Source organism: Hypanus sabinus, chromosome 1 (assembly GCF_030144855.1).
Source record: "Hypanus sabinus isolate sHypSab1 chromosome 1, sHypSab1.hap1, whole genome shotgun sequence".
In the NCBI taxonomy this organism is placed as follows: Eukaryota; Metazoa; Chordata; class Chondrichthyes; order Myliobatiformes; family Dasyatidae; genus Hypanus; species Hypanus sabinus.
The window spans coordinates 43,694,605-43,715,815 of NC_082706.1; the positions used below are offsets into that span (position 1 = coordinate 43,694,605).

General features: G+C 52.6%; 1 protein-coding gene across 1 annotated transcript; it reads right to left on the reverse strand.

The window, feature by feature from the left end:
- Nucleotides 1-8,245: 8,245 nt before the first annotated feature.
- Nucleotides 8,246-19,961, reverse strand: LOC132393564 (complement C1q tumor necrosis factor-related protein 3-like). The gene is made up of 3 exons (XM_059969026.1): nt 19,876-19,961; nt 13,825-13,930; nt 8,246-8,741 (listed from the first exon to the last, which is right to left on the reverse strand). Exons 2-3 carry the CDS (start codon nt 13,901-13,903, stop codon nt 8,344-8,346), a joined length of 477 nt encoding a protein of 158 aa, XP_059825009.1. The 5' UTR covers nt 13,904-13,930; nt 19,876-19,961; the 3' UTR covers nt 8,246-8,343.
- Nucleotides 19,962-21,211: the final 1,250 nt, after the last annotated feature.

The window sequence follows — 21,211 nt, forward strand, 5'->3', positions numbered from 1 at the left end:
CCCGCCGCCGGGAGGGGTAACTGGAGGTCTCCTGCCGTTGACTCACCCTTGCAGGCCGGGAGGCGAGTAGCAGCGCTACCATCCTCCCAACTGGATTGGAGGAGGTACTGCACGACTTCGGCGCAGCGCCGCCATCCTCCTCATTGGACGGGAGAAGCGGAACAGCGCCACCGTCCTCCTTTTCGGACAGGAGGAGGGATTGCACCAGCGGCACAAAACGCACCTGCCCTCCGCCTTCTCGCTGGACAGGTGCGATGAGGTATTGCGAGGCATGACTTTGCAAAATCTACAGGCAGTACAAACAGTTAGGAGAGTTACTGAGGTGTCACTGAGAGTTACAGGGTGGAGAGCATTCTGGCAGATTCTATCACAGACCCATTTACAAATTTACAGTCAGACGCACTAAGTCCATGTATGCGCTGTGCTATGAAAATCACAGGAACATGGATTCAGGACACTATATTCACAAGATAAACATAAATTAAACAGAAATCATACACACTTGGTAAAAGGAAAAGCACAGAACAAAAAAAAAGCAACATGTACAAACAAGCTGGAGGAACTCAGCAGGCCAAGCAGCATTGTGGAAACCAGCATTCAGCGTTTTGGGCCGAGACCCTTCATCAGGACTGATCAAGAAGAGGGTCCGTTGTAGGAGAAATCAGAATCAGGTTCATTATTGCTTCATGAAATTTGAATTGAATTGACTTTATTTCTTACATCCTTCACATACATGAGGAGTAAAAATCTTTACCTTACGTCTCCCTCTAAATGTGCAATGTGTAATTTATAGTCATTTGAAATAAATAGTATGTACAACAGGACAGACAATATAGCATAGAAATACAATGGTATCACCTTGAATTAATCAGTAAAATTGTGTTTTCAAGTCAAGTCACTTTTTATTGTCATTTTGACCATAACTGCTTTTAACACAGTAAAAACGAGACCACGTTTTTCAGGACCATGGTGCTACATGAAACAACACAAAAACTACACTGAACTACGTAAAACAACACAAAAAACTACACTAGACTACAGGCCTACCCAGGACTGCATAAAGTGCACAAAACAGTGCAGGCTTTACAATAAATAATAAACAAGACAATAGGCACGGTAGAGGGCAGTAAGTTGGTGTCAGTCCAGACTCTGGGTATTGAGGAGTCTGATGGCTTGGACTGTTACATAGTCTGGTCGTGAGACCCCAAATGCTTCGGAGCCTTTTCCCAGACGGCAGGAGGGAGAAGAGATTGTATGAGGGGTGCGTGGGGTCCTCCACAATGCTGTTTGCTTTGCGGATGCAGCATGTAGTGTAAATGTCTGTAATGGTGGAAAGAGAGACCCCCGATGATCTTCTCAGCTGACCTCACTATCCGCTGCAGGGTCTTGCGATCCAAGGTGGTGCAATTTCCGAACCAGGCAGTGATGCAGCTGCTCAGGATGTTCTCAATACAACCCCTGTAGAATGTGATGAGGATGGAGGGTGGGAGATGGACTTTCCTCAGTCTTCACAGAAAGTAGAGATGCTGCTGGGCTTTCCTTGCTATGGAGCTGGTGTTGAGGGACCAGGTGAGATTCTCCGCCAGGTGAACACCAAGAAATTTGGTGCTCTTAACGATCTCTACCGAGGAACCGTCGATGTTCAGTGGGGAGTGGTCGCTCCGTGCTCTCCTGAAGTCAACAACCATCTCTTTTGTTTTGTTCACATTTAGAGACGGGTTGTTGGCTCTGCACCAGTCCGTTAGCCGCTGCACCTCCTCTCTGTAAGCTGACTCATCGTTCTTGCTGATGGTCGTGTCATCGGCGAACTTGATGATGTGGTTCGAGCTGTGTGTTGCAGCACAGTCGTGGTCAGCAGAGTGAACAGCAGTGGGCTGAGCACACCGCCCTGGATAATATACATAATATTATTATAGATTACAATGAGTAGTATAAATAAATATGCATAAAGAGAGCAAAATAGTGAGGTTCTGACGAATGCATTCATGTGCTGACCCAAACTGGTCGTGCTGTTGCTAAACTGTTGTGATTAGGATTGAAACACACAGAGAAGATGCTGGAGAAACTCAGCAGGCCAGGCAGCGTCTATTGAAAAGAGTACGGTTGACATTTTGGGCTGAGTTCCTTCAGCAGAACCCTTCCTGCAGGAGGGTCTCGGCCGGGAATATCCACCGTACTCTTTTCCATAGACGCTGCCTGGCCTGCTGAGTTTCTCCAGCATCTTCTCTGTGTGTTTTGGACGGACTTGCGGCATCTGCAGATTCTTCTCTTGTTTGTGATTAGGGGTGTGCCGGTTGGTTGAAGAACCAAAACGATGAAGGGAAATAGCTGTTCCCAAACTGGTGGTGTGGGACTTCAGGCTTCTGTGCCCACTGGCTGCTGGAAGCAGTGAGAAGGTGGCCAGGCCCAGATGGTGGGGGTCTCTGCAGCACCTCCTGTAGATACTACTGATGCTGGGCCGAGCCCACTTCTCACTTTGCCCCGCAGCTTCTTACTTCCCTGCACATTACAACTGCCACATCCAGCCGTGATGGAACCAGGCTGGACGCTTGCAACAGGAACATCTGCAGGAGCTTGCTAGAGTGTTTGGTGACAAGCCGAACCTCCTGAGGAAGTGAGGACACTGGTGCAACGCCCTTAAAGTCCACCATCCAGGCGTCTCATCTTCACCTTCCTGCTCTGCACTTTCTCTGTAGCTGTTACACTTTATTCTGCATTCTGTTAAGGTTCTACCTCAATGCACAGCATGCAAATGCAAGATTTTCACTGCATCTTGGTGCATGTGACAAAAGTAACCCAGTTCCAAGCAGCACACAGGAGAAACTCAGCAGGCCAGGCAGCGCCTACAGAGAAGAGTACCGTTGGCGTTTTGGGCTGAGACTGTTTGACAGGGCTGGAGAAAAAAGAACTGAGGAGTCGACTAACAACACACACAAAATGCTGGTGGAACACAGCAGGCCAGGCAGCATCGATATGGAGAAGCACTGTCGACGTTCGGCCCGAGACCGTTCGTCAGGACTAACTGAAGGGAAAGATAGTAAGAGATTTGAAAGAAGTGAGGGAGGGGGAAATGTGAAATGATAGGAGAAGACTGGAGGGGGTGGGATGAAGCTAAGAGCTGGAAAGGTGATTGGCGAAAGTGATACAGAGCTGGAGAAGGGAAAGGATCATGGGACGGGAGGCCTCGGGAGAAAGAAAGGGGGGGGGGAAGCACCAGAGGGAGATGGAGAACAGGCAAACAACTAAATATGTCAGGGATGGGGTAAGAAGGGGAGGAGGGGCATTAACGGAAGTTAGAGAAGTCAATGTTAATGCAATCAGGTTGTAGGATACCCAGCCGGTATTTATGTTGTTCCTCCAACGTGAGTTTGGATTCATTTTGACAGTAGAGGCGGCCATGGACAGACATATCCATGTCGACTGCTCATCCAAATCCAAGTCCTGACTGGCTGAGCTCTCCCAGCAATTTTTTTTGTCTCTATTCCAGATTCCAGCAGCTGTACTTTCACTGACTTGCTGAGAACAGGTGCCCAGACTCAAAAAGCAGGCGTGAGCAATCTTTTCCCTCAGGCTCAAAGGTCTTCAGAATTCTCTACCTTGTTAAGGTTGTTTATTATTGTCAGATGCTTTGCATACCTCCTGTACAGCTCATTGCATCACATCCATGAGGAAGAACAAAGGGAAATGCAGAATAAAGGGTTAGAGTTGCAGAGAAAGTACAATGTAGGTTGATAATGAGGTCAATTGTGAAGTCAAGACTCTGTCTTATCGCGCTAAGGGCCCATTCACTATTCTTTTCACTGCAAGGTAGAAGCTGCCCTTGAGCCTGGTAGTACGTGCTATCCAGCTCTTGTAGCTTCTGCCTGATGGGTGAGGAGAGAAAGGAGAACATCTGTGGGGGGAGGGTGGGTTGGGTCTTTGTTAATGCTGGCTGCTTTTTACCAAAGTTGTGAGAAGTATAGAGGCGAGGGCACTTAACAGGGAAGGAGGGGAGGGAGAGTGGTATTTGCTGTGTCACCCAGCACAGAAACCAGCCCTTCTGACTAACTCATCCATGCCAACCTAGATTCCTACCTAAGCTGGTCCCATTTGCCTGTGTTAGGCCTGTCCGAGTGTTTGCTAAAAGTTATAATTGGACCCACTTTATCATACCCTTAAGGTCATCAGGTTTCATAAACCTTTATTAGGTCACCCCTCAGCTTCCTTCACTCCAGGGAAAACAGTCCTCACCTGTCCAGCCTCTCCTTATAATTGAAACCCTTTAGGCTCCATGAATCTTTTCTGCACCCGCTTCACCTTAATGACACCCTTCCTATAGCTACATACAATACTCTAAGTGTGGTCTCCCTAATGTCTTGTACAGCTGTAACATAGCGTGCCAACTCCGTACAAGTGCCCTGATCGATGAAAACAGGCATGGCAAATGCCTTCTTCAACCCCCCACCCGCGCAGTCTGCCAGTGTCACCGCATTCAGGGAACTGTACTTATATCACAAGGTCTCTCTGTTCTCAAACATTCCCAGGGCCACACAGGTCCTGCCCTGGTTTAACCTCCAAAAGTACAACTCACACTCATCCAAGTTAAACTCCACCTGCCATTCCTCGGCCCAGTTCCCCAGCGGATCCAGGTCCTGCTGTAACCTTAGAAAACCCTCCTCGCCCTCCATCACAACCTTACTAACCACACCACCTACCTCCACACCTAATATAGATGGAGTATTGTGCACAGTTCTGGTCACCCCCATTACAGGAAAGGTGGCGAGGCTTTGGAGAAGGTGCAGAAGAGGTTCTCTAGGATGCTGCCTGGATTGGGAGAGGTTGGACTAACTTTCTCTGGAGCAGTGGAGACTGAGGGGAGATCTGATAGAAGTTTATATCATGTGAGGCACAAACACCAGCCATCACCGTCTGGTTTGGTGCAGCATCCTCTTGCGGTGTACGAAAACCGCAGTGACTGTCAGGTCAGTGGGAAAGGTCATTGGTTACAGTCTCCCATCACTGCAGGTCTCGTACGTGTGCGGGACAAAGGAGCAGGCAGGAAAATAATTGCAGACACTACCCACCCTGAAAAGCTCCATTCTGGGAAGTGCTATAGGGCTATTAAAACAAATACTTCACACCATGTTAAACATTTCTTCCCCCCCCAGGCAGTTAATCTGAGCAATCATTCTATTTGCCCATCCCCACCCCTGTCCATCTAGAACATCAGTCACTGCACTTTAAACCTAATTTTATAACGTACTTTACATTGTAACTGCATGCTGATATTTCTATATTTATGCACATTTTATTCCATATCCATACTTCAATCTCTAATTTATTTTACAGTTCTGCATTTGTTATAATTCTTGAACGTTGTTAGTTTTTTATGTATATCCCATCAACACACCACAGCAATTTCCTAATACTGTACATGTAAATGTATATGGGGAATAACGTTACTCCTTGATCTTAATAGTCCACAGGGTAAAAATGTCAAATACTAGAGAGCATGCTTTTAAGTGATGAAATGATTTGAGAGGTTGGTTATGATTAGATTGAACTCCTGCCTCAGCAAGGACCTGGACCCATTGTAAGCTGCCTGTTGCCACAATAGATCAATGGCAGATGCAATCTCAATGGCTCTCCACACGGCTTTAGACCACCTGGACGTCACAAACACCTAGGTTCATTGACTATAGCTCAGCATTAATACCATTGTTCCCACAATCCTGATTGAGAAGTTACAAAACCTGGGCCTCTATACCTCCCTCTGCCATTGGATCCTTGATTTCCTAACCAGAAGACCACAGTCTGTGCGGGTTGGCGATGATATTTCCTCCTCGCTGACGCTCAACACCGGCAACCTCAGTGGTGTGTGCTTAGGCCACTGCTCTACTCCTTTCTATACCCACTTTCTAGCCACTTTCTAGTCTACTCCTTTCTAGCCATAGCTCAAATACCATCTGTGAATTTGCTGACGATACAACCATTGTTGGTAGAATCTCAGGTGGTGACGAATGGGTGTACAGGAGTGAGATATACCAACTAGTGGAGTGGTGCCGCAGCAACAACCTGGCCCTCAACGTCAGTAAGATGAAAGAGCTGATTGTGGACTTCAGGAAGGGTAAGACAAAGGTACACAAACCAATCCTTACAGAGGGATCAGAAGTGGAGAGAGTGAGCAGCTTCAAGTTCTTGGGTATCAAGATCTCTGAGGATCTAACCTGGTCCCAACATATCGATGTAGTTATAAAGAAGGCAAAACAGCGGCTATACTTCATTCGGAGTTTGAAGACATTTGGTATATCAACAAATACACTCAAAATCCACGGAGAGCATTCTGACAGGCTGCATCACTGTCTGGTATGGGGGGGGAGGGGCTACTACTCAGGACTGAAAGAAGCTGCAGAGGGTTGTAAATGTAGTCATATCCAGGACATCTTCAGGGAGCAGTGTCTCAGAAAGGCAGCGTCCATTATTAAGGATCTCCAACACCCAGGGTATGCCCTTTTCTCACTGTTACCATCAGGGAGGAGATACAGAAGCCTGAAGGCACACACTCAGCGATTCAGGAACAGCTTCTTCCCCTCTGCCATCCAACTCCTAAATGGACATTGAAGCTGGGAACACTACCTCACTTTTCTAATATATATTATTTCTGTCTTATTGCATGATTTTAATATATTCAAAATACACATACAGCAATCTATTTATTTATTTATTATTTTGTTTTTTTTTCTATATTATGTATTGCATTGAGCTGCTGCTACTGAGTTAAGAAATTTCACGACACGTGCCGGTGATAATAAACCTGATTCTGATAATATTCAGTACTGGTTCTGTTCCGAAAGTCGCTCGGTAGAAAATCTAGAGGCCCAAAACACAGCCCTGTTGTTCCAGTGTTGGAGGGTGGTTCCTTGAGTGTACAACTAACCAGAAGGTTAAGTGACAAGCAACACGCACAAAGCGCTGGAGGAACTGATGAAGAGGAATAGATAGAGTGGACAGCCAGCGCCTCTTCCCCAGGGCACCACTGCTCAGTACAAGAGGACATGGCTTTAAGGTAAGGGGAGGGAAGTTCAAGGGGGATATTAGAGGAAGGTTTTTTACTCAGAGAGTGGTTGGTGCGTGGAGTGCACTGCCTGAGTCAATGGTGGAGGCAGATACACTAGTGAAGTTTAAGAGACTACTAGACTGGTATATGGAGGAATTTAAGATGGGGGGTTATATGGGAGGCAGGGTTTAAGGGTCGTCACAACATTGTGGGCCAAAGGGCCTGTACTGTGCTGTTTTGTTCTATGTATCAGCCCAAAACATTGACTGTACTCTTTCCCATAGACGCCGCCTGGCCTGCTGAGTTCCTCTGGCATTTTGTGTATGTTGCTCGGATTTCCAGCATCTGCAGATTTTCCCCTTGTCTGAGGCTAAAGAGATCTGTCCTGGGCCGTGCGTTCACGGGAGATCCTGCAGACACTGCAAAGACAAGATGCTGGAGGCACTCGGTGGGTAGATGATAGACTGAGATTCTCTGGGACTGGAAAGGGTTGGGGGCAGAGGCCAGAATGAGGTGGAGCAGTGCAAGTCGGAGATCACAGTGAGAGGGAGTCTCCACTCCCTACATTTCCTGTCCTGATGTTGACTATTTATTCCTCTCCACTGATGTGGAATTATGAATTAATTGGCAGGAATAGATCTTTAATCTAATAACAGGAACATTGATCTGTTTTCAGACATCTTCTACGGGGGTTAATAAACAGTGCGTGTTTCAGACAAAGGTGCTTCATCAGGACTGGGAAGGAAGTGGGAGGGGGGGGTAAAAGCCAGAATAAGAAGGCAAGGGGACGGGAAGGAGTTCAAGTTGGCAGGTGAGTGGTGAGACCAGGTGAGGAGAAAGGTGGGTGGGGGTGAGGGGATGAAGTAAGCAGTTGAGAGGAGAGAGGTGGGAAAGGTAAAGGACCCTCCGCACCTTTTTATTCTGGCTTCTTCCCCCTCCCTTTCCAGTCCTGATGAAGTGTCTCATTGCGAAACATCGACTGTTTATTCCCTTCCACAGATAACAGCCCAACCTGCTGAGTTCCTCCTGCATCTTGAATGCATTGCTCAAATTTTCCTACATCTGCAGAACCTTTATTGTCTTTTGCATTGTGTAGTTTCAATGGAACAGAACGTCCCACACCCAGTGATCAGTCTTACGAGCAGTGAAGTGTCAGATGGAAGTTTAATTTTATATAGGGTTTGTTTCCTGAAGACTGGTTCTCTTTTTAGTTCATCCTCAGTTATGCTACCCATAATATCACAACTCCACAATGATTCCTGACACACTTTCCTCCATGTCCACCCTGAGCCAGGAGGAAGGGGGCCTCAGGTCCTCTGCAGGAGGAATGCCTGGAAGCTGAGGGAGTCCAGCTCACTCCAGGCAATGCCCCGGGCGAGCTCCACCCACACCGTGTCCCCTGCTCCAAGCCACATTGTGGTGCTGCCCGAGGAGGTCTGCTGCTGTGACCGCCCCAGCCGGCTCTGGATGTATCTCTGGATCACCCCGTTCTTCATGAGCTGTACGAGCGACTCCACTGTGACCCGCCTCCCCAGCAGCGAGAAGGTGAAGGAGTAGACCCCCGCCACGGGGGCTGTGAAGATGCCAAAGGTGGGATCATAACCTAGGCCCTCGTTGAGCAGGACACTGTCATAGGTCAGCGTGTTCAGCGAGCTGGGGTTCCTTCCGAAGGAGACTCGCGAGTTGAAGACAACCCTCGGCACATCTGCAAGCAGGAATTGACAGGAGTGAGACTGGAGGGAGTTCATCCTTATGTGGGAATTACAGCCTTGAAAATAAGTCTGCAGTTCCCGGTGCCTTGGTAAAGCAGCCAGCATAATCAATTACCCCACCCACTCTAGACATTCTCCCTCTCCCATGGGGCAGAAGATACAAAAGCCTGAGAGCATGTATCACCAGGCTCAAGGACAGCTTCTACCCCAGTTAGAAGACTATTCAATTGTCCCCTAGTATGATAAATTGGATTCTTGACCTCATAACCTACCTTGTTATGACTTCACACCTTATTGTCTGCCTGCACTGCTCTTTCTTTGAAGCTGTTACACTTTATTCTGTATTCTGTTATTGTTCTACCCCAATGCACTGTGAAGTGATCTGATCTGTATGGACAGTGAACAAGACAGGTTTTTCACTAAATGTCGGTGCGTGTGACAATGATAAACCAACTTACCAAATTTTCTTATCCATATACCTATTCAAGTGTCCTCTAAATGATGTTAATATATCTATTCCAACCACTTCCTCTGGCAGCTTGTTCCATACACCCACCAACTTCAAGGAGAAAAAGTTGCCCCCTCAGGCAAATCTCTCCACTCTCGCTTTTAGCTGTGCCCTCTAGTTCTTGTTTCAATCAGTATTGTGACCAGATTTGCACACAATACTCAACCCATGTTAACAACTTGGATGAGCGTGCAGTTGCTATGCTCTCCAAGTTTGCCAATTACATCAGAATTGATGGTGGGGTGGATGGTGAAGAAGATTGTCTAAGGGGAAGTGGGTTGAGAATTGGCAGGTGGAGTCTAACTTGGATGAGTGTGAGCTGTACTTTGGGAAGTTGAACCAGGACAGAACCTGAATGTTAAATGGCAGGGCCCTGGGAATGTTTGAGACCAGAGAGACATGAACATACACACTCAATGGCCACTTTATTAGGTACCGGAAGGGAACCTGCTGCGATCTTCCGCTTCAAGTCTCGATGTGTTTTGTGTTCAGAAATGCTCTTTAGCACACCACTGTTGTAACGTGTGGTTATCTAAGTTGCAGTTGCCTTCCTGTCAGCTAGAATCAGTCTGGCCATCCTTGTCTGACCTCCCTCATTGACAAGGAGTTTTCACTCACAGAGCTGCCCCTCGCTGTTCTCTATCAACTCTAGAGACTGTCGTGCATGAAAATCCCAGGAGATCAGCAGTTTTGGGGATACTCAAGCCTCCCCATCTGGCACCAATAACTATTTTACAGTCAAAGTCACTAAGATCATATTTCTTCCCCATTCTGATGCTTGTTCTAAACCATGGCTGCCTGTCTTAATACATCGATTTGCTGTCATATGATTGTCTGTTTAGGTATTTGCAAATGTACAGGTGTATTGTGTATTTAGTATTTTAGTAGTATTAGAATAATATTGTAAATATAATGTTTGATTAACCATTCTTGTCTATTTATATAAATTATTATGCATTATATGTAAAAATAAGTGAATTACATACACCGTGACGCTTCCATGTCCTATGTGTGCATGGTGCTTAAAGTAAAGAAGATGAACTAAGATTCCCAATCCTGGCTCTCTCGTTTTCTTTTCAATCAGCTTGTTCTGTTTTGGAGTTTCAGTACAAAACACAGCAGAGGTGCCGAGGTACTTTTATAACGAAACCCAAGACAGCAACCTACCTGTTGAAGTGTAGTGAGATATTTGAGCTTAAAAAAAAGTGCAGCACTCTTCCTTCACAAGAGAGAAACAGTTAAGTAAAATAAAGCAGCACGTACAGCAAGGACGTACCACAAAGGGGAGAAAGTTGGTCAAGTTTAAAAAAAAGACAGGTTACAGAAGGATTCATAGAGAATGAGTGCCAGGTGATAATAATAATAGGAACAGAAATGGCTGGCTACATTGGGAAGTTAGACACGTTTTATTACATGTCAGATAACTGGAATATGATTACTCAGCTAATTGTGCAAATGGAATAGCCAATGAGAAACAAATGCCAGTTTTGCTGAGTATGTTGGGTGGAAGAGCTCAGGAGCTTGACTGCTTTGATCAAACCAGCCAAAATGAGCTCTGCTGATATTGTGAAAGTAATGCAAGAACATTTAGAACAGAAGCCATCGTTGATCGGAATGCTTCAGGTTTTGTCAGTGGAATCGAAAGGGGTGGGGGGGGGATGTCTGTTTCAAAGTATGTGGTTGAATTGAAGAAGTTGCCAGTTCAGTCCTGAGCTTAGTGATGCACTGTGAGATCATTAGCTTGTGGAATCTTACAAGAAAGCATTCGAAACCAGCTCCTATCTAAGCACATCTTACATTGAAAAGAGCAGTTGAAATAGCTGTATCAATAGAAACAGCAGACATACACAATTGAGCGGCAGTCATGAATGAAAGTGAGATGAATAAAATTGTAACGTCTGAACAGAAACCGGCCCGGCCAATCAAATTGTGTTACCGTGTGGCAAGGGCTGGTGTTCACTGGATTTACAGGTGAAACTTGCAGAAAGTGCAGCAAACGAGGACACACACAAAGAGCATGTTGGGCAGACAGAAATAAGTGGGGTATAGGGTAGAGAAAAAGATCAATTTGTGGTTCCAAGAAGAGCATTAAACTGCACACTGTTGCTGAAAAATCTGATGATAAGAGTGACTGAGTAGCCTTGAGAGTTTCAATGTGAAAACTAACAATAGACCTGCAATATGGTTTACACCAGCAGTGAACAGCAAATTAGCTAAAATGAAATTGGACGGTGGCTCTGCTGTTTCATTCATTCCACAAAGTGGGCATTTCGAAGATACGAAACTGAAGCCTGTAGGTTTTCAACAAAGAAATTATACTGGAGAAAAGATCATTCCTGTGGAAATGACATTCATAACTGTGAAATAGAGCAGTCAGCAAGCCACTTCGGTCTTGAATGTGGTAAAAACAAGAGGACCAACATTGTGGGGTTAGAATTGGCTGAGACAACTACAACTTGTTTAGAGATCCATCCACCATTTGCATGCCACATCCCCTGCAAACGTCAACTGAAAGCAATTTAAGAAAGTTTCTGGGTGATGCTGAAACTGCCTTCATGCTGTACACCTTGAACCGCTGTCCAAGAGAGTGCAAACAGCTGTTGGTGTCAACCTCTGTGCCTGTGGTTGGAAATGGCATTGGACCACGCTGCTCGGAGGAAGTGTGAAAGTGACAAAAGCAATGGTTCGACACTTTTGACACTATCTGAGAAAGCTCCTGTTACGTTAATCAGGCAGTAACTTGCAAAACCTTGCTTGGTTCTAAGTTGGAAGAAAGCTCAGGGAGCTTCAGGAAAGTTGCAAGTGTTTGTGAGTATAAAGGACCAGAGTCTCCTCGGTGTGCATTAAGGTTATTGCATGAACTTCGAGTAGCTGTTTGCACTGTTGTAACTATGGGGTTTTGTGCAGGTCTTGTAGCTTTAGTTTTTGGTCTTGTTTTTGTCTGGTGGATTTGGAGCTCCTTTCCAGGGAATGCGCTAAGACGGTAGCGCGATATTAATACGCAGCAGCCTCTCCGGACTCTGGACTGGGGATTGCCAAACGTTGTGTGGATTTTCTGGTGTAGTGTGTTTTGTCGTGTGCTTTTGCGATATCATTCTGGAGAACGTTGTCTCATTTTTTAACCGCATTGCAGTTGTGGTTTCTAAATGACAATAAAACAATCTGAGTCTGAAGAGCCCAGCTGGATGAATGGAAGGCCAGAAAGAAAGGAGTGAGTGGAGAATCAGAAACAGAGGATTTGTGAGATGATGTTGTGGATGAAGAAACTGAGGGGAGAGATCAGATCGTAACGGGAGCGATAGTAGGATCAGTAATTGAATACGTCAGTGAAGTAAATGCACCTTCCCAAGATCAAGATGCACAAAGTGGAAGAAGAAAAAAGGCGTCCAGAGCTGTCCAAACCGCTTCCTGCAGTCTCAGAGCCCACTTGTAGAGCCACCGCAGAGGAGGCCCCAGAACATGAGTAGTCTCATCTGCCAGGCAGAGTGACCCCCCTTGACAGGGAGGACATTATCACACAAGAGTAAAAAAGCCTGCACAGTGAGTTGGAGTTTATAGCCGAGCAGGGAGGACTGTTGTGTACATATTTCATCAGTATTTGAGCAATATTGTAAATATTTTGTTCGATTAAACATTCTTGTTCACTTAAATAATTCATTCTGTATTACCTGTAAAAATAAGTGAATTGCATACATCTTAACTCTACCATGACTCTACATCTGCTTGCCTCGCTTAAAGTAACTAAAACAAACTAAGACTTGCATTCCCGTCTCTCTACTTTTCCTTTCAATTAGCTCATTATCTTTTGGAATTTTGGAATAAGGTGGCCACTGAGAAAGTACAGTACTGTCTGTCGGTACATGTGACAGTAGTAAACCAGTTTACCAACGTGTAGAGACAAGAGATTCTGCAGATGCTGGAAATCTCAAGCAACTAACAGAAAATGCTGGAGGATCTCAGCAGGTCAGGCAGCATCCATGCAGGAAAACGGACAGCTGATCTTTTGGGCCACAACCATTCATCATGACTAGAAAGGAAGGGATAGAAACCAGAATAAATGGGATGTCCATTTGCCTTCATAGATGCTGCCTGACTATAAAACCATAAGGCATAGGAACAGAGTTAGGCCATACGGCCCATCGAGTTTGCTCTGTCATTTAATCATGGCTAATTTATTACCAATCTCAACCCCATTCTCCTTGGCTTCTTCTCTGTAACCTTCGACACCCTTACTGATGGAGAACCTATCAACTTCCACTTTAAATATACCCAATGCCTCCAGAGACATGTGTGGCAATAAATTCCTGACCTGCTGAGCTCCCCAGCATTTAGTGGGGACCAAACCCTTCTTGTTGCAGCCTTTACGAGTGTCTCACTCCCTCCTCGCTGTTCTCCCAAACCACGGGGCCAGTCAATCAGGTGTCACTTATTTCAAAAGGGGCAATTAGGAATGTGTAAAAATTTCAGCAAGATTCAATAAAACGAATGAGAAAGGTGCTTCAGCTGCAGGTCACTGCTTCACTGGTGAACTCCTTAATCAATTTGGCAGGGATATTGCAAGTACGTACTGTTGCGGAGGGCAGAAACCTCCTGCTCGATGTGGGAGATCTTCAGTTTGAGAGATATGATGTCCTGTGTCTTATTCATCACATCTTGTATATCTTGAAAGGACACCTAAAAGAATTTAGAACCAGGGTACAGTCCACTCTTTCTGTGCCGCGGGGGGGGTGGGGGGGAAGCGTTGGAAGAGTTGGAAGCGATGTGGGGAGGGGCGCTGAGGAGGGATCGCTGTGGGAGGGGTGCTGAGGAGGGATCGCTGTGGGAGGGGCGCTGAGGTGGGATCGCTGTGGGAGGGGCGCTGAGGAGGGATCGCTGTGGGAGGGGTGCTGAGGAGGGATCGCTGTGGGAGGGGCGCTGAGGTGGGATCGCTGTGGGAGGGGTGGTGAGGAGCGATCGCTGTGGGAGGGGCGGTGAGGAGGGATCGCTGTGGGAGGGGACGGTGAGGAGGGATCGCTGTGGGAGGGGCGCTGAGGAGGGATCGCTGTGGGAGGGGTGCTGAGGAGGGATCGCTGTGGGAGGGGCGCTGAGGTGGGATCGCTGTGGGAGGGGTGGTGAGGAGCGATCGCTGTGGGGGGGCGGTGAGGAGGGTGCACTGTGGGGGGGAGTGAAGTGGGATCGCTGTGGGAGGGGCAGTGAGGCGGGATCGCTGTGGGAGGGGCGGTGAGGTGGGATCACTGTGGGAGGGGCAGTGAGGAGGAATCACTGTGGGGGGGCGGTGAGGAGGGATCGCTGCAGGGAGGGGCGGTGAGGAGGGTGCACTGAGGGGGGGCGGTGAGGAGGGATCACTGTGGGAGGGGAGTTGAGGAAGGATCGCTGTGGGAGGGGTGGTGAGGAGCGATCGCTGTGGGAGGGGCGGTGAGCAGGGATCGCTGTGGGAGGGGCAGTGAGGAGGGATTGCTGTGGGGAGGGCGGTGAGGAGGGATCACTGGGGGTGCGGTGAGGAGGGATCGCTGGGGGTGCGGTGAGGAGGGATCGCTGAGGGAGGGGCAGTGAGGAGGGATTGCTGTGGGGAGGGCGGTGAGGAGGGATCGCTGTGGAGGGGCGGTGAGGAGGGATCACTGGGAGGGGCGGTGAGGTGGGATCGCTGTGGGGGGGCGGTGAGGAGGGATCACTGTGGGAGGGGCGGTGAGGTGGGATCTGTGGATGGGGGTGGTGAGGCGGGATTGCTGTGGGAGGGGCGGTGAGGAGGGATCGCTGTGGGAGGGGCGGAGGAGGGATCGCTGTGGGAGGGGCGGTGAGGAGGGATCGCTGTGGGAGGGGCGGTGAGAAGGGATCACTGTGGGAGGGGCGGTGAAGAGGGATCACTGTGGGGGGGTGGTAAGGAGGGATCGCTGTGGGAGGGGCGGTGAGGAGGGATCACTGGGGGAGGGGCGGTGAGGTGGGATCGATGTGGGCGGGCGGTGAGGAGGGATCACTGGGGGGGGGTGGTGAGGAGGGATCGCTGTGGAGGGGCGGTGAGGTGGGATCGCTGTGGAGGGGTGGTGAGGAGCGATCGCTGTGAAGGGGCGGTGAGGTGAGATCGCTGTGGAGGGGCGGTGAGGTGGGATCGCTGTGGAGGGGCGGTGAGGAGGGATCGCTGTGGGGGGGCGGTGAGGTGGGATCGCTGTGGAGGGGCGGTGAGGAGCGATCGCTGTGGGAGGGGCGGTGAGGAGGGATCGCTGTGGAGGGGCGGTGAGGTGAGATCGCTGTGGAGGGGCGGTGAGGTGGGATCGATGTGGGAGGGGCGGTGAGGAGGGATCGCTGTGGAGGGGCGGTGAGGAGCGATCGCTGTGGAGGGGCGGTGAGGTGGGATCGATGTGGGAGGGGCGGTGAGGAGGGATCGATGTGGGAGGGGCGGTGAGGAGGGATCGCTGTGGAGGGGCGGTGAGGAGGGATCGCTGTGGGAGGGGCGGTGAGGTGCGATCGCTGTGGAGGGGCGGTGAGGTGGGATCGATGTGGGAGGGTGGTAAGGAGGGATCGCTGTGGGAGGGGCGGTGAGGTGGGATCGTTGTGGGAGGGGATGGTGAGGAGGGATCGCTGTGGGAGGGGCGGTGAGGAGGGATCACTGTGGGAGGGGCGGTGAGGAGGGATCGCTGTGGAGGGGCGGTGAGGTGAGATCGCTGTGGAGGGGCGGTGAGGTGGGATCGATGTGGGAGGGGCGGTGAGGAGGGATCGCTGTGGAGGGGCGGTGAGGAGGGATCGCTGTGGGAGGGGCGGTGAGGTGCGATCGCTGTGGAGGGGCGGTGAGGTGGGATCGATGTGGGAGGGTGGTAAGGAGGGATCGCTGTGGGAGGGGCGGTGAGGTGGGATCGTTGTGGGAGGGGATGGTGAGGAGGGATCGCTGTGGGAGGGGCGGTGAGGAGGGATCACTGTGGGAGGGGCGGTGAGGAGGGATCACTGTGGGAGGGGCGGTGAAGAGGGATCACTGTGGGAGGGGCGGTGAGGAGGGATCACTGTGGGAGGGGCGGTGAAGTGGGATCACTGTGGGAGGGGCTGTGATCACTGTGGGAGGGGCGGTGAGGAGGGATTGCTGTGGGGGGGGCGGTGAAGAGGGATCACTGTGGGAGGGGCGGTGAAGAGGGATCGCTGTGGGAGGGGCGGTGAGGAGGGATCACTGTGGGAGGGGCGGTGAAGAGGGATCGCTGTGGGGGGGTGGTGAGGAGGGATCGCTGTGGGAGGGGCGGTGAAGAGGGATCGCTGTGGGAGGGGCGGTGAGGAGGGATCACTGTGGGAGGGGCGGTGAGGAGGGATCGCTGTGGGGGGGTGGTGAGGAGGGATCGCTGTGGGGGGTGGTGAGGGATCGCTGTGGGAGGGTGGTGAGGAGGGATCGCTGTGGAGGGGTGGTGAGGAGGGATCGCTGTGGAGGGTTGGTGAGGAGGGATCGCTGTGGAGGGGACGGTGAGGAGGGATCACTGTGGAGGGGTGGTGAGGAGGGATCGCTGTGGAGGGGACGGTGAGGAGGGATCACTGTGGGAGGGGCGGTGAGGAGGGATCGCTGTGAGAGGGGCGGTGAAGAGGGATCACTGTGGGAGGGGCGGTGAGGAGCGATCGCTGTGGAGGGGCGGTGAGGTGGGATCGATGTGGGAGGGGCGGTGAGGAGGGATCGCTGTGGAGGGGCGGTGAGGAGGGATCGCTGTGGGAGGGGCGGTGAGGTGGGATCGCTGTGGAGGGGCGGTGAGGAGGGATCGCTGTGGAGGGGCGGTGAGGTGAGATCGCTGTGGAGGGGCGGTGAGGTGGGATCGCTGTGGAGGGGCGGTGAGGAGGGATCGCTGTGGGGGGCGGTGAGGTGGGATCGCTGTGGAGGGGCGGTGAGGAGCGATCGCTGTGGGAGGGGCGGTGAGGAGGGATCGCTGTGGAGGGGCGGTGAGGTGAGATCGCTGTGGAGGGGCGGTGAGGTGGGATCGATGTGGGAGGGGCGGTGAGGAGGGATCGCTGTGGAGGGGCGGTGAGGAGGGATCGCTGTGGGAGGGGCGGTGAGGTGCGATCGCTGTGGAGGGGCGGTGAGGTGGGATCGATGTGGGAGGGTGGTAAGGAGGGATCGCTGTGGGAGGGGCGGTGAGGTGGGATCGTTGTGGGAGGGGATGGTGAGGAGGGATCGCTGTGGGAGGGGCGGTGAGGAGGGATCACTGTGGGAGGGGCGGTGAGGAGGGATCACTGTGGGAGGGGCGGTGAAGAGGGATCACTGTGGGAGGGGCGGTGAGGAGGGATCACTGTGGGAGGGGCGGTGAAGTGGGATCACTGTGGGAGGGGCTGTGATCACTGTGGGAGGGGCGGTGAGGAGGGATTGCTGTGGGGGGGGCGGTGAAGAGGGATCACTGTGGGAGGGGCGGTGAAGAGGGATCGCTGTGGGAGGGGCGGTGAAGAGGGATCACTGTGGGAGGGGCGGTGGAGGGATCGCTGTGGGGGGGTGGTGAGGAGGGATCGCTGTGGGAGGGGCGGTGAAGAGGGATCGCTGTGGGAGGGGCGGTGAGGAGGGATCACTGTGGGAGGGGCGGTGAGGAGGGATCGCTGTGGGGGGGTGGTGAGGAGGGATCGCTGTGGGGGGTGGTGAGGCGGGATCGCTGTGGGAGGGTGGTGAGGAGGGATCGCTGTGGGGGGTGGTGAGGCGGGATCGCTGTGGGAGGGTGGTGAGGAGGGATCGCTGTGGAGGGGTGGTGAGGAGGGATCGCTGTGGAGGGGTGGTGAAGAGGGATCACTGTGGGAGGGGCGGTGAGGAGGGATCACTGTGGGAGGGGCGGTGAAGTGGGATCACTGTGGGAGGGGCTGTGATCACTGTGGGAGGGGCGGTGAGGAGGGATTGCTGTGGGGGGGGCGGTGAAGAGGGATCACTGTGGGAGGGGCGGTGAAGAGGGATCGCTGTGGGAGGGGCGGTGAGGAGGGATCACTGTGGGAGGGGCGGTGGAGGGATCGCTGTGGGGGGGTGGTGAGGAGGGATCGCTGTGGGAGGGGCGGTGAAGAGGGATCGCTGTGGGAGGGGCGGTGAGGAGGGATCACTGTGGGAGGGGCGGTGAGGAGGGATCGCTGTGGGGGGGTGGTGAGGAGGGATCGCTGTGGGGGGTGGTGAGGCGGGATCGCTGTGGGAGGGTGGTGAGGAGGGATCGCTGTGGGGGGTGGTGAGGCGGGATCGCTGTGGGAGGGTGGTGAGGAGGGATCGCTGTGGAGGGGTGGTGAGGAGGGATCGCTGTGGAGGGTTGGTGAGGAGGGATCGCTGTGGAGGGGACGGTGAGGAGGGATCGCTGTGGAGGGGTGGTGAGGAGGGATCGCTGTGGAGGGGACGGTGAGGAGGGATCACTGTGGGAGGGGCGGTGAGGAGGGATCGCTGTGGGAGGGGCGGTGAAGAGGGATCACTGTGGGAGGGGCGGTGAGGAGGGATCACTGTGGGGGGGTGGTGAGGAGGGATCGCTGTGGGGGGGTGGTGAGGAGGGATCGCTGTGGGGGGGCGGTGAGGAGAGATCGCTGTGGGGGGCGGTGAGGAGGGATCGCTGTGGGGGGGCGGTGAGGTGGGATCTGTGGATGGGGGCGGTGAAGAGGGATCACTGTGGGGGGGGCGGTGAGGAGGGATCGCTGTGGGGGGGCGGTGAGGAGGGATCACTGTGGGGGGGCGGTGAGGAGGGATCACTGTGGGAGGGGCGGTGAAGAGGGATCACTGTGGGAGGGGCGGTGAGGAGGGATCACTGTGGGAGGGGCGGTGAGGAGGGATCATTGTTGGGAGGGGCGGTGAGGTGGGATCGCTGTGGGGGGCGGTAAGGAGGGATCACTGTGGGAGGGGCGGTGAAGAGGGAGCGCTGTGGGAGGGGGCGGTGAGGGAGCGCTGTGGGAGGGCGGTGAGGAGGGAGCGCTGTGGGACGGGCGGTGAGGTGCTGTGGGGGGGCGGTGAGGAGGGATCACTGTGCGAGGGGCGGTGAGGAGGGATCACTGTGGGAGGGGCGGTGAGGAGGGATCATTGTTGGGAGGGGCGGTGAGGTGGGATCGCTGTGGGGGGGCGGTAAGGAGGGATCGCTGTGGGAGGGGCGGTGAGGTGGGATCGCTGTGGGGGGTAGAGGAGGGATCACTGTGGGAGGGAAGGTGAGGAGGGATCGCTGTGGGAGGGGCGGTGAGGAGGGATCGCTGTGGGGGGGTGGTGAGGAATCGCTGTGGGGGGGTGGTGAGGAGGGATCACTGTGGGGGGGTGGTGAGGAGGAATCGCTGTGGGGGGGTGGTGAGGAGGGATCACTGTGGGAGGGGCGGTGAGGAGGGATCGCTGTGGGAGGGGCGGTGAGGTGGGATCGTTGTGGGAGGGGACGGTGAGGAGGGATCACAGTGGGAGGGGAGGTGAGGAGGGAATGCAGTGGGGGGTGTGAGGTGGGATCGCTGTGGTGGGGTGGTGAGGAGGGAGCGCTGTGGGAGGAGCGGTGAGGTGGGATCGTTGTGGGAGGGGAGGGTGAGGAGGGATCACTGTGGGAGGGGCGGTGAGGAGGGATCACTGTGGGAGGGGCGGTGAGGTGGGATCGTTGTGGGAGGGGACGGTGAGGAGGGATCACAGTGCTAGAAAGCACCGAGTGCAACCATAGGGGTAAGAATCGGAGGAGGAAGGGACTTACCCCGGAGAATCGTGAACAGATATCGGAATCGGCATTCCCAAAGGTGGGCCAGCAAGGAAGCAGGAAGAGCCAGAATCCCTGGGAACATAAACCCCATGGTTAACGTCAGCACGGTCAGAATTAGTGGCGTGGCCCTCCTTTGAAAGTCCCTCCTCTCCATCTACTGACTGGCACAGTGTATATCCCATAACCATCACTTCCCCATTACAGGACAATTCTGATCCAGCTATTCAGAAATACCAGTCTTCCTGCATGCCTGCTAAACTTGCATGAACCCAGTTTCCCACTCGCTTTAAACCCACGGGGACCCCGTTTCCCACTCCCTTTAAACCCACCGGGACCCCGTTTCCTACTCCCTTTAAACCCACCGGGACCTCGTTACCCACTCCCTTTAAACCCACGGGGACCTCGTTTTCCACTCCCTTTAAACCCACCGGGACCCCGTTACCCACTGCCTGTGAACCCACCGGGACTCCGTTTCCCACTCCCTTTAAACCCACCGGGACCCCGTTTCCAACTCGCTTTAAACCCAACGGGACCCGGTTTCCCACTCGCTTTAAACCCACCAGGACCCTGTTTCCCACTTGCATTAAACTCACCGGGACCCCGTTTCCCACTCGCCTTAAACCCACCGGGATCCCGTTTCCCACTCCCTTTAAACCCATCGGGACCCCGTTTCCCACTCGCTTTAAACCCACCGGGACCCCGTTTCCCACTCCCTTTAAACCCGCCGGGACTCCGTTTCCCACTCGCTTTAAACCCACTGGGACCCCGTTTCCCACTCCCTTTAAACCTACCGGGACCCCGTTTCCCACTCCCTGTGAACCCACCGGAACTCCGTTTCCCACTCCCTTTAAACCTACCGGGACCCCGTTTCCCACTCCCTTTAAACCCACCGGGACCCCGTTTCCCACTCCCTTTAAACCCACCGGGACCCCGTTTCCCAATTGCTTTAAACCGACCTGGACCCTATTTCCCACTCCCTTTGAACCCACCGGGACCCCGTTTCCCACTCGCTTTAAACCCACCGGGACCCTGTTTCCTTCTCCCTTTAAACCCACCGGGACACCATTTTGCACTCCCTTTAAACCGACCGAGATCCCGTTTCCCACTCCCTTTAAACCCACCTGGACCACGTTTCCCACTCCCTTTAAATCCACCGGGACCCGGTTTCCCACTCCCTTTAAACCCACCGGGACCCCGTTTCCCACTCACTTTAAACCCACCTGGACCCCGTTTCCCACGCCCTTTAAACCCACCGGGACCCCGTTTCCCACTCACTTTAAACCCACCGGGACCCCGTTTCCCACTCGCTTTAAACCAACCGGGGCACCGT

What these genes read in the sequence shown, in the direction of transcription:
- LOC132393564 (XM_059969026.1), bottom strand. Translation starts at nt 13,903, where the DNA reads ATGAATAAGACACAGGACATCATATCTCTCAAACTGAAGATCTCCCAC. An exon ending in GGTTTCTGCCCTCCGCAACA is followed by an intron (nt 8,742 to 13,824) that starts GTACGTACTTGC and finishes TCCTGCTTGCAG; the next exon opens with ATGTGCCGAGGGTTGTCTTC.